Source organism: Leuciscus leuciscus (assembly GCF_965113295.1).
Source record: "Leuciscus leuciscus genome assembly, chromosome: 21".
Taxonomy (NCBI): Eukaryota; Metazoa; Chordata; class Actinopteri; order Cypriniformes; family Leuciscidae; genus Leuciscus; species Leuciscus leuciscus.
The window spans coordinates 34,617,711-34,634,678 of NC_138745.1; the positions used below are offsets into that span (position 1 = coordinate 34,617,711).

Genomic DNA, 16,968 nt, shown 5'->3' on the forward strand with positions numbered 1-16,968 from the left:
TTTTTAATTTGCATATTAGTTAAAGATTTAGATTTAGATTTAACATTTAGATTTAGATTTAACATTTAGATTTAGATTTAACATTTAGATTTAGATTTAACATTTAGATTTAGATTTAACATTTAGATTTAGATTTAATATTTAGATTTAACATTTAGATTTAACGTTTAGATTTAACATTTAGATTTAGATTTAACATTTAGATTTAGATTTAGCATTTAGGTGTAACATTTAATATTTAGATTTAACTATTTAAAATATCTCTAAGTTGACAAATATTGTTGTAAATGTGGTAAAAAGTGACCATCAAAAATTCATACCAGTTTTTTAAACATTGTTTGAAGCTAAATGTGACAAAATGTTGCTGTTATTTTCAGCGTGAGCCGCTTTACAAACGGCGCCCCATATGTTTCTTATGAAATATCTGTAGTGACTGCATGATCATATCACCGCATTATTTCCCGCCATGCGAGCCACAAATTAAAGCTTGGCGAGCTGCACAATGAGCAACACTAGTCTATAACAACATCAGTTTCATCTGATAATCATATTGGTCAAAGACAAATATTTAATCTCAGCCGGACACGCCCTCTGCTGGCAGGAGAATGCATTGCAACAGCTGGGTAATATGGGGAAAAATTATTTTCTCCTGACAATAGATGCCACAAAATCTCATTTCAACACTTTTAATGAATGGCCATGATATTTTCAATTTTGTAATTTCATCTGAATATTAACATTTGTGACATTTAATCAGCTGAAACAAAGTTAAGGATAATTGATCTAATTTTGTGTCTCAGGATAATGGTGATCTATGACACTGTTGTGTTGAATATCAAAGTTTTTTGTGTCTATTTGTTAATGAGTGATTTGTGGACACATTAGTGTTTTTGTTTTTTGGATTTGTGGAGTAGAAGTTGTAGTTTATATTTTTACGTAAAAAGATAAAAAGTGGCATGTTGTTACTTGTGTTATTATGTTTCGACTTAACAGTTACTGTAATTAATGGGGTTATTTAATTTATTTATTTGTATTAGATGTACATTTCAGACATGTTTGCTTTTATTAAAACCTATCGGTTAATTCATTAAATCATTAAATTTGCTTTCAGAGTTTCTATTATGACATATCTTCAATTAAAATATGGGCAAATATTCATTAGCATGTATATTAGTCATAGAATAATTTTACCTTTCAGATTAATCTCTGTTACTGGGATTCTCATTGGTTATAGTCTCATAGTCATTGGTTACAATAACATTTTAAATACAATAGCTGATTTATTATTTTACATTAATGCCACTTTAAAAATATATAAATATTAATAAGAACTATATGAAAAGTAAATGATAAATTCTGTAAAAGTTTATCCAGTAGGGATCATCTTACCCCTAATTTAATATTTGTCATGTTGTGCTATAAAAGAATAGCAAATGTTTCTATTTATTTTCCATAAAAACACATTGGCTGACGCATCATCATCCAGCACATGCTAAACTTATATTTAAATATGTTACAGTTTAAAAGTAAATCCACATTGTTCTTAAGAGAGGCATCTTCCTAATACATTATATTCATATATGTATAACACTCGGCTTTCTGACTTTATATTCCTACATCACCAATTACCACAGACTAACTTGTAATTGTCACTATTAAAGTTTTCCCTTCACAGACATTAAAGTTGATTAAAAATTCTAAAAAGAGACTTTGGACAATATTGAGAGTATCATGAGACTTTAATCATTTAATAAATACAATTATAATGCTAACTTTAAAATAAAAAACAATCAATGGGCAAATGCAATGGCATATACAATCAATCTGGATATTATATGACACTCAAAATTGCTAAAATAAAAACAATATTTTACTCAAATTATTGAAGTCTTTGAAAACACAAAAGCAGAATTATTATCTGATGCAGATTATCTCAACATGGCCAAATATTGGCTGATTAATTGGTCTGATCAATATTGATCTATCATTGTAAAATAACAAGTATATGAGTTTTAGTTCAAATAAAGGCATTTTTAGTTAAAGGTGATGTCACACGTTTTTTAGGCTGAAACATGTTTTGTCACATACAGCAAACATCTCCTCACTATCCGCTCGCTGCCTCTCCCCTGAACACACTGTAGAAAAAACGCGATCTCTGTAGACAGCCCAGGCTCCACAAACGGCAAGAAAAACAAACTGGCCCAGCCTGGACCACGAAACATAACAAACCGTGTTCCAGCCAATAACCGACAAGAATGATTTGGGGGTGGGGGGGTTAGTGCTGATTCAACTGTGGAGGAGTGGAGGAGAGAGAAGCATGAAGAGGGAAGCTAGCTAGAGGAGAGATGTCCTAGACCAGTGGTTCCCGAACCTGTCCTGGAGTACCCCCAACACTGCACGTTTTCTTTGTCTCCCTAATCAAACACACCTGATTCAACTCATTAACCCATGTGCTAATGAGCTGATGAGTTGAATCAGGTGTGTTTGATTAAGGAGACAAAGAAAACGTGCAGTGTTGGGGGTACTCCAGGACAGGTTTGGGAACCTCTGTCCTAGACAACGACAACGACTAACGTTAGAATTATATTCTCTTGAATTTTGATATGGCCGACACACGACCAAAGAGACGACGTTCCGATGAACAAATAGCAAAGAAGAGGGAAAAGGAGAAGGAACGCGTGGAAGGGAGGGGGAGGGAGGGGGAGGGGAAGGGAGGGGGAGGGGACGGGTTGAGGAGGAGGGGGAGGGGATGGGTTTAGGAGGAGGGAGGGTCGAGCTAGCCTACGTTTTGTTTGACAATACTTCGAACGTCAACAAGAAGTGACGTCACCCAACATCACTTAGAACAGCTTTAACATGAACATGATCACTTGCATGATCTTTACATGAAAAATAAAACTCTCTGCTTTCAGTTAGTTTCACTCTGAACATTTACTGTCATCATTGTTGGTTCTGCAGAAGCACCTCTTTCATATTTCATCTGGAATCCAGAAGGGTTGTTGCGTTTGAACCTCTTTACGCATAAGACTGCCATCACGATGATGACGAAGGAACAGCCTACCACAGCACCAGTGACGATAAGGGCTGTAGATCCATGACCTGTTTAATATGATTTATAATAAAATTAAGAATATTCAGTAATCTCTTTAGATGCAGTCAAGCTGTCAGAACACTGTTACTGTCACAGACTTCACAATATATTTCTGCTGCTGTTAGATTTTGTACACATATCTAAATGTTCTCTATACAGAAACATAAAACAACTATATAGCATCTTTCTGTGTTGTGTAAGTAACCTGAAATCATACTCAGTAAAAATAATTATAATACAATGTAATATATTTCTTACCAGGTTCTGGTTTACGGGGCTCTGTGAACAGATTTAAAACCAATGTTAATAGATGGAAAATAAATGCAGTTGCAAACATTTATTGAATTATAAACATCAGCACAGCGTACACTGCAGGAATCTGAAAGTTAACATCAGTTTAATACATCAATAGAAATCTAATTTGTCACTTTACACATCAAAAGTAAAGTTGAAGTGTGTCGCTTGATTATATACAGTAATGCGTATGACAAAAACAGCAGCAAGTTGTTTTATAGCTATATAATGACTATTTAACAGCTTCTTGTATTCTGTTACTAACCAATTTGTATTCAATAATAAATAATTATAATACAGTGTATTATATTTCTTACCAGGATCTTCAGTGACAGATTCTAGTTTACTGGTCTCTGTGAACAGATTTTAAACCACTGTTAGTAGATTGAAAATAAATGTACAGTTGCAAACATTTATTGAATTATAAACAACAGTATTCTATACTGTACCTGTTATATCCACAGTGAATTCTGTTCTTTTAATTCCACAATTTGTTATGATAAAGAATCTGAATTCTCCCGTCATTACTGTAGTTGGACTGAAGCTGCATGTGAGGCTGTTTCTCTGTTCACAGGAGCCCAGAGGAGACTCTACTCTACAGATTGTGGAGTCAGTATATTTCTCAGGGTATAAAAACGTATAGAATAAAATGCAGCATTCAGACTTCTTCAGAGAGACGCTGCAGTGGAGAGTTACTTCTTCACCCACAGTTCCAGTCACATCCTCACAGCTTACACTGATGTCATCTGAAAACAAGTTTAAATCAGTTTAATACATCCACAGAAAACTACAACTCCATTTCCAGAAAAGTTGGGACATTTTATTTAATGCAATAAAATAAAGAATATTTATTTAGTAATATTCAGTAACAACACTGTTTACACTGTTACTGTTTGTAACATCACAGACTTCACAATATATTTCTGCTGCTGTTAGATTTTGTACACATATCTAAATGTACTCTATACAGAAACATAAAATTCAAACAACTATATAGCATCTTTCTGTGTTGTGTAAGTAACCTGAAATCATACTCAGTAAAAATAATTATAATAGTAAGTAATATATTTCTTACCAGGATCTTCAGTGCCAGGTTTACTGGTCTCTGTGAACAGATTTGAAACCAATGTTAGTAGATTGAAAATAAAAGTACATTTGCAAACATTTATTGAATTATAAACAACAGTATTATATACGGTACCTGTTATATCCACAGTGAATTCAGTGTATGTCCATCCTTGACATGTTTGGATAAAGAATCTGAGTTCTCCCGTCATTGCTGTAGTTGGACTGAAGCTGCATGTGAAGCTGTTTCTCTGTTCACAGGAGCCTTTAGGAAACTCTTCTCTACAGATTTCGTTGTCATTATATTTCTCAGGGTACAGAAACTTATAGAATGTAATGCAGCATCCAGACTTCTTCAGAGAGACGCTGCAGGTGAGAGTTACTTCTTCACCCACAGTTCCAGTCACATCCTCACATCTTACACTGAAGTCATCTGAAATTTTTTTAAAATCAGTTTAATAAATCAACAGAAAACTACAACCCCATTTCCAGAAAAGTTGGGACATTTTATTTAATGCAATACAATAAAGAATCTGTGATTTTTTTAATTATCTTTAACCTTTATTTAACTGACAAAAGCAACAAGAAAGGATTTCCAATGTTTTCACTGATCAACTTAATTGTATTTTGTAACTTGTAACACATTTTTGAGTTTGATGGCTGCTACACACTCCAAAATAAGTTAGGACAGAGGCATGTTTACCACTGTGTCACATCACCTTTCCTTTTAATTACACTTTTTAATCATTTGCCATTTAATAATTTTTCAAATCATCAATTGAAGATACTAATTGCAAGTGGAATATTTGCCTATCTTGTCTGATATAAGATATAAGAACTGCTCAAGCTGTCCATGGCCATCGCTGTCTGATTCTCCTTTTCATGAAGGGTGATCATACATTTTCAATAAGACAGATCTGGACTGCAGTCAGGCACATCTCTTCTATGGTGCAGTGTCTAGAAACCACTCTAGCATGTGCAGAATGAGGCCTGGCATTGTCTTTCTTCCCAGGAAAGATGTCATCTTGATGGCAGTTTATGTCTCTGTATAATCTAAATATACGCCTCCATGTCAGTGCTACAATCACACAAACGCAAGTTACCCGTGCCGTTTGCACTGATGCCTCCCAATGCCATGACAGATGTTTGCTTTTGCAAGAAACAATATAACTTGTCTTCCTTCATCTCTATGATAATTAAGCCATTTTGGAGATAAGCTTATTCTAAAATATAATTTGGAGTGGAATCTGGGTCGAGCCAGACTACAATTTCTTACACTTTTATAAATAAAACAGCTTCACTACTGAAAGCTACATTATATTTCTCAGCAATGAAGTGATAACTTCGCTGCATTAAACCGCTTCAAGTTCACTCTTGCTCTCTGGTTAATTCATTAAAAAAAAATGTATATTAACATTTTTTTAAATATTTTTTTTAATATATAAAATATACACTACCGATTTTTAAAATGTTTTTAAAAGAAGTCTCTTCTGCTCACCAAGGCTGCATTTATTTGATAAAAAACAATAAAAAAAACAGTAATATTGTGAAATATTATTCCAATTTAAAATGACTCTTTTCTATTTTAATATATTTTAAACTGTAATTTATTCCTGTGATCAAAGCTGAATGTTCAGCATCATTACTCCAGTCTTCAGTGTCACATGATCCTTCAGAAATCATTCTAATATGATGATTTGATGCTCAAGAAACATTCATTATTATCTTCAATGTTGAAGACTGTTGTGTACACATTTTTTTCAAAATTCTTTGATGAATAGAAAGTTCAAAAGAACAGCATTTATTTAAAATACATTATAAATGTCTTTCCTGTAACTTTTGATCAGTTTAACTCATCCTCGATGAATAAAAGTATTGATTTATTTTGTTTCTTTCCCCCAAAAATAAAAATAAAATTCTTACTGACCCCAAATTTTTGAACGGTAGTGTTTAATGTTACAAAAGCTTTAGATTTCAGATAAATGCTGTTCTTTTGAACTTTCTATTCATCAAAGCATCATGAAATAAAAATGTAAATAACTGTTTTCAACATTGATAATCATAAATGTTTCTTGAGCAGCAAATCATCATATTAGAATGATTTCTGAAGGATCATGTGACCCTGAAGACTGGAGTAATGATGCTGAACATTCAGCTTTGATCACAGGAATAAATTACACTTTACTGTATATTCACATAGAAAACAGCTGTTTTAAATTGGAATAATATTTCACAATATTACTGTTTTTGTTTGTATTTTTAATCAAATAAATGCAGCCTTGGTGAGCAGAAGAGACTTCTTTTAAAAACATTAAAAATCTTACTGACCCCAAACATTTGAACGGTAGTGTGTATAACAGCGATACTTATAATTGGTTATAATTAGTCATTTTGCATGTCAAAAAAATAAATTTAAAGTGTTTTGCTTCTTCGATATTAGCATCACAAACAGAAATGCAAAAATAGCAACAGGTTCTGCAAACGCTCTCCATCTGAGACTCTTCATCTACCATGTGACTCTGGGTCACAAACTACAGTCCATGTTATATGCATAATACAGCATGATGAAATACCTTAGAGAAAGTAAATTCTTTAGAATGTATTCTCTTACCATAAGCAGCTGTGAAAGTCCAAACCAGAATGAACATCAGCACAACATTACTAACACCCATGGCTGAGCTTCTGCAAAAAACACATGACAAACATTTAGATCTGAAGTGAACCTGCAATTGTGCTCCAACTAGCTATATGATTTATGATATAGCTGCTGTAAATCATAAATCATCTGTATTCACTTACATTACATTTAATCATTTAGCAGACGCTTTTATCCGAAACCAGTCGATCAAAAAGATGAAAATTAGATCTCTTTTTGACAAACTTGTGTACATTTGTAAGGCTACTCGTTTTAAAATTCACTGAGTCACGATATATAAATCATTCACTGCGTTCACTAGCTGTAACAAAGTCTCTTTCAAGGAAAAGCGGCCATATTTGCAACGCCTCTGGGCATCTTTTTCAGGCATCCAAGACCAAGTCCTATTTATTTAAATAGGGAAATCCTGAAATCTCAAAAACTTGCCATACTCACATTTAAATAACATATTTCAAATCAGCAACAAAATATGACATGTCATAAACTGCCCCATAAATGTTGTTTGCTCAAATAGCACCAAAAAAGCTTATATTTCATGCTGGACCAGAAGGATGCTGACTGTTTCTATAGCAACTAGAGTGATGACTTAGGCACCAATCTGTGATTGGCTCTTTTATTTATAAGGTGGGGTTATTCCACCATACTGCACTTTTTCCCATTCATAGTAACATTTAAATGCACTGTTTTGTGTCTTTGATCAGTGAGCACTTTTAAGTGAAAGAGAGATGAGGTGCAAACGAATGGACCTCAGTGAGGATAGATGCTATATTTATATTTAATTTTGAGATGTGGGCGTGGCACTCAGAAGGCAGATGGACGTGAGATTGCAGGGGCGGAGCCTAACCCGACTAAATGATTGGAGAAATCCTGTATATGTCACCAGAGAGAAGTCTGAGATGCATGGATGAATGTTCACAATATAGAAGACCTAAAACACGAGGTATATATTTTTTGTTTCATGCCAACTTTAAGGCCCTGTAATGTTTCATTTCCACAACACGTTTTTCAGATTCAGGAATTGTTTTGGGAATAGTATAACATACATATATATGTCCATCCTCACTGGGTTCAGTAAAAGCAAATCGTGTTAAAGTTGTAACAACACTCAGTAGACTACAACCTGTACCGAGACCTGTAACAATTTACTGTAACTGTGATTGCCATACACTTAATTATATATTCATTCAATCTAACGAACATTTCATGTAGGCCTAAGGGCGTGTCGGGACCTTGGTTTACAGGGTAAAACAATCAATCACCCACACAACGAAAGACATACTTACATTTCAATTCATAGAAACGCTCAGTTTCGATTTATAGAGGAGATTTGTGTGAAGTGTGACTATTAGCGCTATTTGACTTGCTGTCTGTAGCCTAAGTCTTCGTCCAGTGAATTTATGAACTTTCACTTTCACTTTCAAAATTACTGTTATTCAGTGGCGACATCCCTTACTCATTTGATGTATAATATTAACAATAGAAATTGACCAAAGTGGTCGCTTAAGGGCAGAATATCGCCTTCATATGCTGTATTGTTATTAAGTTAGTTGTTTTGGACAACAGAAAAACATCATCGCTTAGTTCGCGCTGCTCATGAACCAGGACTAAAACACATCGGATAAACTCACATTAATGCTATGATGAATAGAAAGTTCAAAAGAACAGCATTGATCTGAAATGGAAAGCTTTTGTAACATTAAACACTAACGTTAAGTTACCCTTCACAAGTCTATATTCTCACCTACTCAGCTTCTTAACTTCATAATTCCCATCAATCGAAATGTTGTTTGAGAAAAAAGGGATTAACTCTTCTTCTTCTTCTGCTCTTTTTATGGCGGTTAAGGGATTAACTCTTTAGAATTGAAAATTAAAAAGGGAGAAACTCTCTTGTCGGGACAGTCTTCTCCGCCATCACAAAAACACCCGACTGAGCCAGGCCTTTTTCAACGTCACCGCCTACGTCACAACACGGAGGCGGGGACAAAAACACCGAAGTAGTCAAACACACATTTTTAATTCAAACACACATTTTAATTTCCAATAGCGATACAAACAGGACTTGCTCTGCCATTCATGTGCAGTTCGCTGTCAATATGTAGCCTAGATTCGTACTGATATCCAGTCTTGATCTGGTTTCATAGGCTTGTGGCATTTAAAGACAGCAAACACACAAAACCCCACTACACTTCAGTATAGTATAATATAGTCTTATGCACGATCTTTTATACAGTATAATATATATAGGCCTATATCTTATATGTAATGTAATATAATATAATCGTATATTTAATATATCAATAGGCTATTATAGTAGGCCTATAATCTACAGTATTATCTGTCACCAAATTCACAAGAAAACCCTTTAAAGTACTGTTGATGTGCACTACTGTGGAGGCCACTGGAACTGATCAAATAATTATTATATGTAATGTAAGATATTTTTAAGATATCAGTGAACATTTATTTAACCAGCAAAAGTAAATTTCTTTTGTAAAATTTTCATCTCTGTTTTTTGTTTATTTAAAATTAGACAAATCTGATATTATTTTAATCTCCAATATGTTATTTAACAGTTGAGATCGTTCTTTAATGCTTCACTAACTAGCAGAAGACACTAACCGGGTTTAAATCCCAGTTGTGCAGGAACACTGTGTTACAATGTGTCCCTATTAGAACTATTATATTCTATTCTATTATAAATGCTATTGCGAAACCATGAGAAAAATGTCTATAAAGACTGAGAGTCAAATTATTATTATTATTGTTTTGAACTATGCTGTATGGCTGTGTTTGTTGTCAAACTCAAAAATTAGTTTATTTTTAATTATTAAAAAATGCCATTATTTTATATACAAAAAAATTACTAATTGAATGTTATTGAGAAAATATTTTGGTTTGTCTTGTATAATTGTTTTATTATCAGATAACTTTTTAATCTGTCATATGGTCATGTTATAATGTATCACATATATGGGGCATGTTGTCACATTTCACTTCCATTCTTTTGGGGTAAGTTGAGACATTTTTGTACACTGTATTAATGAAACAAAACCACACAATTGTACTAGACGTGTGAAATTAATGCGGGACAAGATAAATACCCTGAACCCTAAGTAGGTTTACACAGACTGAGAAAGTCAGAAAGCGTTAGGTTGTGCCCCGCTCTCCCTTATAATTATATATCCCATATATTTTTATGGTCAATCTTTCTAAATAGATAGTGCCTGTGGGTTCACAGAAGTTCTACTCAAAGCTTACTATTTCTTTTATGGAATAATATAATATAAATACAGTAGCTCCAACTCATTCCTCAGAATGTGGAAAACTAGTCCCAAAATCAAACTAAAATCTACTGTACATGGTTGCCATTTAAAATAATTATATTTCTATCCAACATTTAACAACAAATGTCTAAAGATTTCCCGGAGAATATGTTTAGTTCACTTGTTTTACACAAATAAACAAGGCATATTGATCATCTGTGTGTCTCTTCTTCACTGACTTTACTGGTTTCACTGGTATAACTTACCGTACCCATCATCACCATGTTCCAGATATTCATCTCTAGAGAGAAGTCTTTATTCATCACATTGTTTTTTAACAATAAGGCACACTGTACAATACCACAGTACTCACACTATTACAAAACTGCATGTACAAAATACAGTAAAAATCATTTTAATATATACTGTAAACTATATATGACTATGTATAAGACAAAATCAGTATTGAAGACATCCTTTAAAAGGCAGACCATCTTCTGCGGTGTCTTGATGAGATGTTCCTGATACGTTCTCACTGGATTTCTCTGCATCAAACAAACCATTAAAATCATAATTCACAATATCAGCCTATCAGACTGCAGACAGTGAGATTCTCCATCATATCACAATATGATTCTTCTGCTGAAAATCTGGTCAAACTGATTTCTTGACACATGCATATTGATATCTGTGCACTCTGATGTGTTTATATGGAAACCATGATCATATATCAGTTTCCTTCTTAAACTTTAACACTAATGCATGATTTCACAGACATTTAGTCTCAGACTAAAATGCATGTTCGTCTTAACTGAAAGCAATTTGCAATGACATTTCTTAAAATATATCAGTGCCATTGTTTTTTCTCTCTCCAAAATGCAAACCAGTAGGCCTTATGTTTTTGTTTTTTTCTAAGGCATATTTAAAATATTTACTTGAATGTCCTTATTTAAATAAGGCATAATCCTGACTTAATCTAAGGCCTGTCTGTGAAACCAGGCCTCAATCATTTATTTGTAGCTGGTTTAACCCCTTAACTGTCCAAATTTTAGGTTGGTGAGATTGTATTTTGGCGCAGTACCAAACTCTTTCACTAGATGGACAGCCAAGCTTCCTTACTGACCATATAAGGGCGCCTCCATTTTCATATATGTTTTGAGTGATCTGAACCATGTATTTCCATAATTTCATACAATTTATGAAGTATACATCCTATTCAGAAATAGTATGGGTGGTTTGGCAGTATTTGATTGGATTTCAACCTCTATTAAACACATAAAAAGAGCACATATATGCATTATAGCTCGCTGCCGCATCACAAATCGAGAATCCATAATATTTTTCTATATATTCAAAACATTTGCAGACCTTTTTTTCTCATAAAATGTAATTGGTGTTCTCTTTTGAACTCTTGGCATGAAAACAAACTGAGGTTTCTACCAATCTTTCAGGATTTTTCATGTTTATTTCTATTTCAAAATAAAGGCCTAAACACAACTAATGAATAAGAAATATTCTTGTTGCAAATTGATAAATTACTGCTCCTCTGTAATTGATTTTTTTTTTTTTTTTTTTTTTTTTACCAAATATGAAAACTAGAGATTGTAAGCTTTCAAATGATATATAGTTTGTCAATATTACTTTAGGTTTTTACTAAGATATTATTGTTCTAATATGGGCAGAACTCATATTCATATTCAACTCATATTGTTCTCGCCAGCATTCAAAAGTGACCAAAACATCAGCCAGGAACTGAGAAGTTGTCCGGTGACAGTTTTCTGTCATATAAGTAATCAATAATTATAATTAAAAATATATACAATAACTTGATTTTCAGAAGCTTTAACAAGATTTTTTTTTTAAACTACTAGACTAAAAATAGATGCACATTTGCAAACATTTATTGAATTATAAACAGCAGTATTATATACGATACCTGTTATGTTCACAGTGAATTCTGTTATTTTACTTCCACAATTTGTTACAATAAAGAATCTGAATTCTCCCGTCATTACTGTAGTTGAACTGAAGCTGCATGTGAAGCTGTTTCTCTGTTCACAGGAGTCCTGAGGAAACTCTTCTCTACAGATTGCGGAGTCATTATATTTCACAGGATATTGAAACTTATACGATTTAATGCAGCATCCAGACTTCTCCAGAGAGACGCTGCAGGTGAGAGTTACTTCTTCACCCACAGTTCCAGTCACATCCTCACATGTTGCAGGCAGCAGAACGTTCTCCACGGCATCTCCAGACTCTGTCACGTCTGTCACATGTGCTCAGTGTGAACCTGCTGTCATCTGTGAAGAGCACAGGGCGCCAGTGGCGACTTTGCCAATCTTGGTGTTCTCTGGCAAATGCCAAACGTCCTGCACGGTGTTGGGCTGTAAGCACAACCCCCACCTGTGGACGTCGGGCCCTCATACCACCCTCATGGAGTCTGTTTCTGACCGTTTGAGCAGAAACATGCACATTTGTGGCCTGCTGGAGGTCATTTTGCAGGGCTCTGGCAGTGCTCCTCCTGCTCCTCCTCGCACAAAGGCGGAGGTAGCGGTCCTGCTGCTGGGTTGTTGCCCTCCTACAGCCTCCTCCACGTCTCCTGATGTACTGGCCTGTCTCCTGGTAGCGCCTCCATGCTCTGGACACTACGCTGACAGACACAGCAAACCTTCTTGCCATAGTTCGCATTGATGTGCCATCCTGGATGAGCTGCACTACCTGAGCCACTTGTGTGGGTTGTAGACTCCGTCTCATGCTACCACTAGAGTGAAAGCACCGCCAGCATTCAAAAGTGACCAAAACATCAGCCAGGAACTGAGAAGTGGTCTGTGGTCACCACCTGCAGAACCACTCCTTTATTGGGGGTGTCTTGCTAATTGCCTATAATTTCCACCTGTTATCTATTCCATTTGCACAACAGCATGTGAAATTGATTGTCAATGAGTGTTGCTTCATAAGTGGACAGTGTGATTGACTTGGAGTTACATTGTGTTGTTTAAGTGTTTCCTTTATTTTTTTGAGCAGTGTATTTCAGTTTTCAGTGCACTTCAAGCATAATACATATACAATACAATATACACCTTTTACATATACTCATACATAACATAACTTATGTCAGATTTGGACAGGTCTAGAAATATAGTGCTATATAATGTAAATACAATGTCTGGAAGTAGTGTATCTGTGTTTGTGCATGTGTGTATATGTGACTCATTTGTAGGATACTGTAGTGTTGATGATACCCAGCTTGTTCTGACATTAACAGGTTATCGGATTCTTGTATGTTACCGCTATGTAGTTCTTCTGTGGTAGTATGGTTTTTCATAGTATGCTCCTTAATCACATTAAAGATTGCTCAGGTTTCACATATCTCCAAGTAATTGTGTTGATTTGACACTGATTACCATAGACTATAATGGAAAATTGGTTTCTGTTTATACAGTATATGAGAGGGTTGGGTCTTACCTCCAGGTCTTATGAAATCTAAAAATAAACCAAATCAATATTTCATGGCTTCTTATAAAGGTATTACTTTTACTAGTAATTAGAATTGTGTTTCAGTGCACTTAACTCATAACTTTTGGGAGTTGATCAAAACACTTCTCTTTTGGATATATAATAACAATGAGATATTCTGTAGCCTACTGATTATCAGTTTGTCGCATGTTAGACCTTGTATGTGTGTTGCACAACACATGTTGCACTTGGCGATCACGGTGGGGATTGATATGGTAGTGGACCATGATGGTCATAGAAGAAGTGAAGGAGCAGTACCCCCCCAGTTATGGTGGGGTAATTCGCACTCTGACTACGACACGGCATTATTACGGCTTTTGTTCAGCGTGCGTTGGTCACTTTATCTGTGTATTTTCCAGAATCTCTGTGTGAAAGAGGCTTATGTCACAAGCTTCAAATCTGAATAACATTTTTTGACATGCCGCACACTGCACAAATATACAAAGTTTCCCGCCTTTTCCCACTTAATAACCATCTCCTACATTGGTTTATTGGTTTAATATTTATCCATTTCTGTTCATAATTTGAACATATTTATCACGCAGTAAAAATGCCCAAAACCAGTCGTCTGTGGATGATAATCCAAAACAAGGAATGGTGGGACGGAGAATTATAGAATGACGGGACACTCATTTATGACACTTTATTCAACAGGAGGAACACCTCGTCCAGCGCTTCATACGTGGCCCCTTCAGTTTTGGTTTTCAATCCGATCAAGATGTTCTCTCGATTGGATTAGAAAAGGAATAAACCACCCCTTTCAATACGATCGAAATGATTTGTTATAGAGCTGACACTTTGAGTTTTTAATGGGTTATGTTTCTTATGAAATATCTGTATAGTGACTGCATGGTCATTGTTATGTCTAGGTCCAGGTAATCATGAAGACAAGAAAGTTCTCATTTCTTCAAGGTTTATTCAAACCCACAAGCAATATAACAGTGCCAGCCATTTACACGATTAGGCAGCAGGTGCAACCCTCCATTCTTACTCTACACCTTTTATAGGTATCAACATGTGAACTACAGCGCCATCTCCTGACAAGTACATAAACACAACATTCCCCCTTTACTCAAAACTGTAAATTCCACCCAAATTACATAGTTGGTGCAATAGGCAAAATCTATACAAAATGTACATCCAATTCAATTAGTTTAACAATATATTCTACATTCTGTAACCAGACATATTAGAACTAGAATTAATTTCTCATTTAGCACAAAATAATCAATGTCTTTTGTACTAAGTAACATAATCATGCAACCAACGCGGAGGGCGTTTCACTCTTGATGAAGACCTTACAGGAACAGATGGAGAAGCAATTTGATTAGGCAAGTTCACAAGTTCATTTTTAGGCAACACCATAGAGGAAGGAACAGACTGGAGGGGCAAGGACACCAGTTCACTCTCAATGGCATTTTCCACAGGTGCACAAGCTGGAGAAAGATGAGATGCATGCCAGTTTTTTCCATCTGATAACTGGTAAGTGCATGGACCAAGTTGATGTACAATTTTCAAAGGCTTTGAGAATCTAGGATGTCCTTTTGGAACATGAACTGGAATTTTTATACGCACCCAGTCTCCAGGTTTGAACTCAGGAGTACAGGCTCTTCGTTTGAGGTCTGTGTATGTTTTCATCTTCTTTTGAGACAATGACACTTTCTGACTCACAGCAGGATCCTTACAAGTTATAGGAAGAGGGAGAACATTTAGACGAGTACGCAACTTTCTGCCACAGAGTAACTCAGAAGGAGACCGTCCAGTAACAGCATGGGGAGTAGCACGGTAAGTTTGAAGAAAGTCTGTCACTGTTGATTTCCATGGCTTTCCAGACAGAATAGCAGATTTAATAGAACTCTTCAGTACTCGATGAAATCGCTCAATAGCTCCATTTGCAGCTGGATGATACACTGATGTATATAGGTGTTGAATGTCTCGATCTTTCAGAAATGCAGAAAACTCCACTGACTTGAACTGACATCCATTGTCAGATACAATGTAATGAGGATTTCCAAATCTGCTGAAAACTGACGTCAAGAAGTTGATCACATTTTTACTTGTGATTGAAGAAGTGAATGCCACTTCTGGCCACTTACTATGATAGTCAATCAATGTCATAATGTACCGACAATCCCAGGTAGCGGTTTCAAATGGGCCAACAATGTCAACAGCCACTTTTTCCCATGGCATAGTTGGAAAAGGTACAGGTTGTAAAGGTGCAGCACGAACAGTTGTAACCTTATCAGAAGACAAGCAAACTTCACAATTCTTGATCTGTTCCTTAACCAAGCAGTCAATACCAGGCCACCAGTAAAGTTCACGAATGCGCTGTTTCGTACGCACTATTCCTTGATGACCTTCATGGGCAAGATTCACCAAAACACGTCGCAATGCAACAGGAACAACAAGACGTGACCCTCTAAACACATAGTCCTTTTGCACAGCAAGTTCATGACGTATTTGAAAATATGGACGTAGAACAACCCCCACAGCAGCTGATGAAGAGGGCCATCCACGAACAATCTGAGCACGTAATGCAGTCATTTCTGAGCATGATGCAGAGGCAAGAGCAAATTCAGTTGGAGACACAGCAGACATTTCAGAAGACAAAAATGCAACAAACTCCGGCTCAGTATCGGAAAAATCCTCATCAGAAGCAGGCAAGGGTAGGCGTGAAAGATAATCAGCAACTTGGTTTTGAGAGCCAGGATAATAATTCACCTCATAGTTAAAACACAAGAGTCGCTCTGCCCAACGTGCGATCCTCATTCCAGCGCGATCTGTGCCTTTAGAGGAGAGGAGCACTGTCAAGGCCTGGGGCCTCATGTATCAATCTTGCGTACGCACAAAAACTTTGCGTACGCCAGCTTTCACGCTCACGGTCGTATGTACTAACAGTGAAATTAACGCGAGAATGTGCGTTCATCCACGCCAATTTCATGTCTGGCGTACGTACATTTCTCATTGTTTTTGTCCGTTGGCGACTCTTACAGGCAATGAAGTGAAGTTGCAAACATTACACAACGAATTTTCGTTCTACAAGTCTATCGCACCACCACCTGTGGGAAGCATTGCTATTAATT

At 35.7% G+C, this 16,968-nt stretch overlaps 1 protein-coding gene and 1 long non-coding RNA gene across 2 annotated transcripts in view; one reads left to right on the top strand and one right to left on the bottom strand.

The window, feature by feature from the left end:
* The window catches only part of LOC309485233, a 176,122-nt gene that overhangs the window by 152,172 nt on the left and 6,982 nt on the right, over positions 1-16,968 (top strand). The window lies entirely within an intron of this gene.
* LOC309485203 (uncharacterized protein) overlaps positions 1,721-16,968 on the bottom strand; it is a 34,307-nt gene continuing 19,059 nt past the window's right edge. The window contains exons 5-10 of the mRNA XM_082151966.1: positions 4,587-4,883; positions 4,461-4,490; positions 3,835-4,131; positions 3,703-3,738; positions 3,350-3,370; positions 1,721-3,099 (exon numbers count right to left, since the gene is read on the bottom strand). Of these exons, the coding sequence (XP_082008092.1) occupies positions 2,909-3,099; positions 3,350-3,370; positions 3,703-3,738; positions 3,835-4,131; positions 4,461-4,490; positions 4,587-4,883 (872 nt within the window). The 3' untranslated portion in view covers positions 1,721-2,908. The remainder of the gene's footprint in view (positions 3,100-3,349; positions 3,371-3,702; positions 3,739-3,834; positions 4,132-4,460; positions 4,491-4,586; positions 4,884-16,968) is intronic.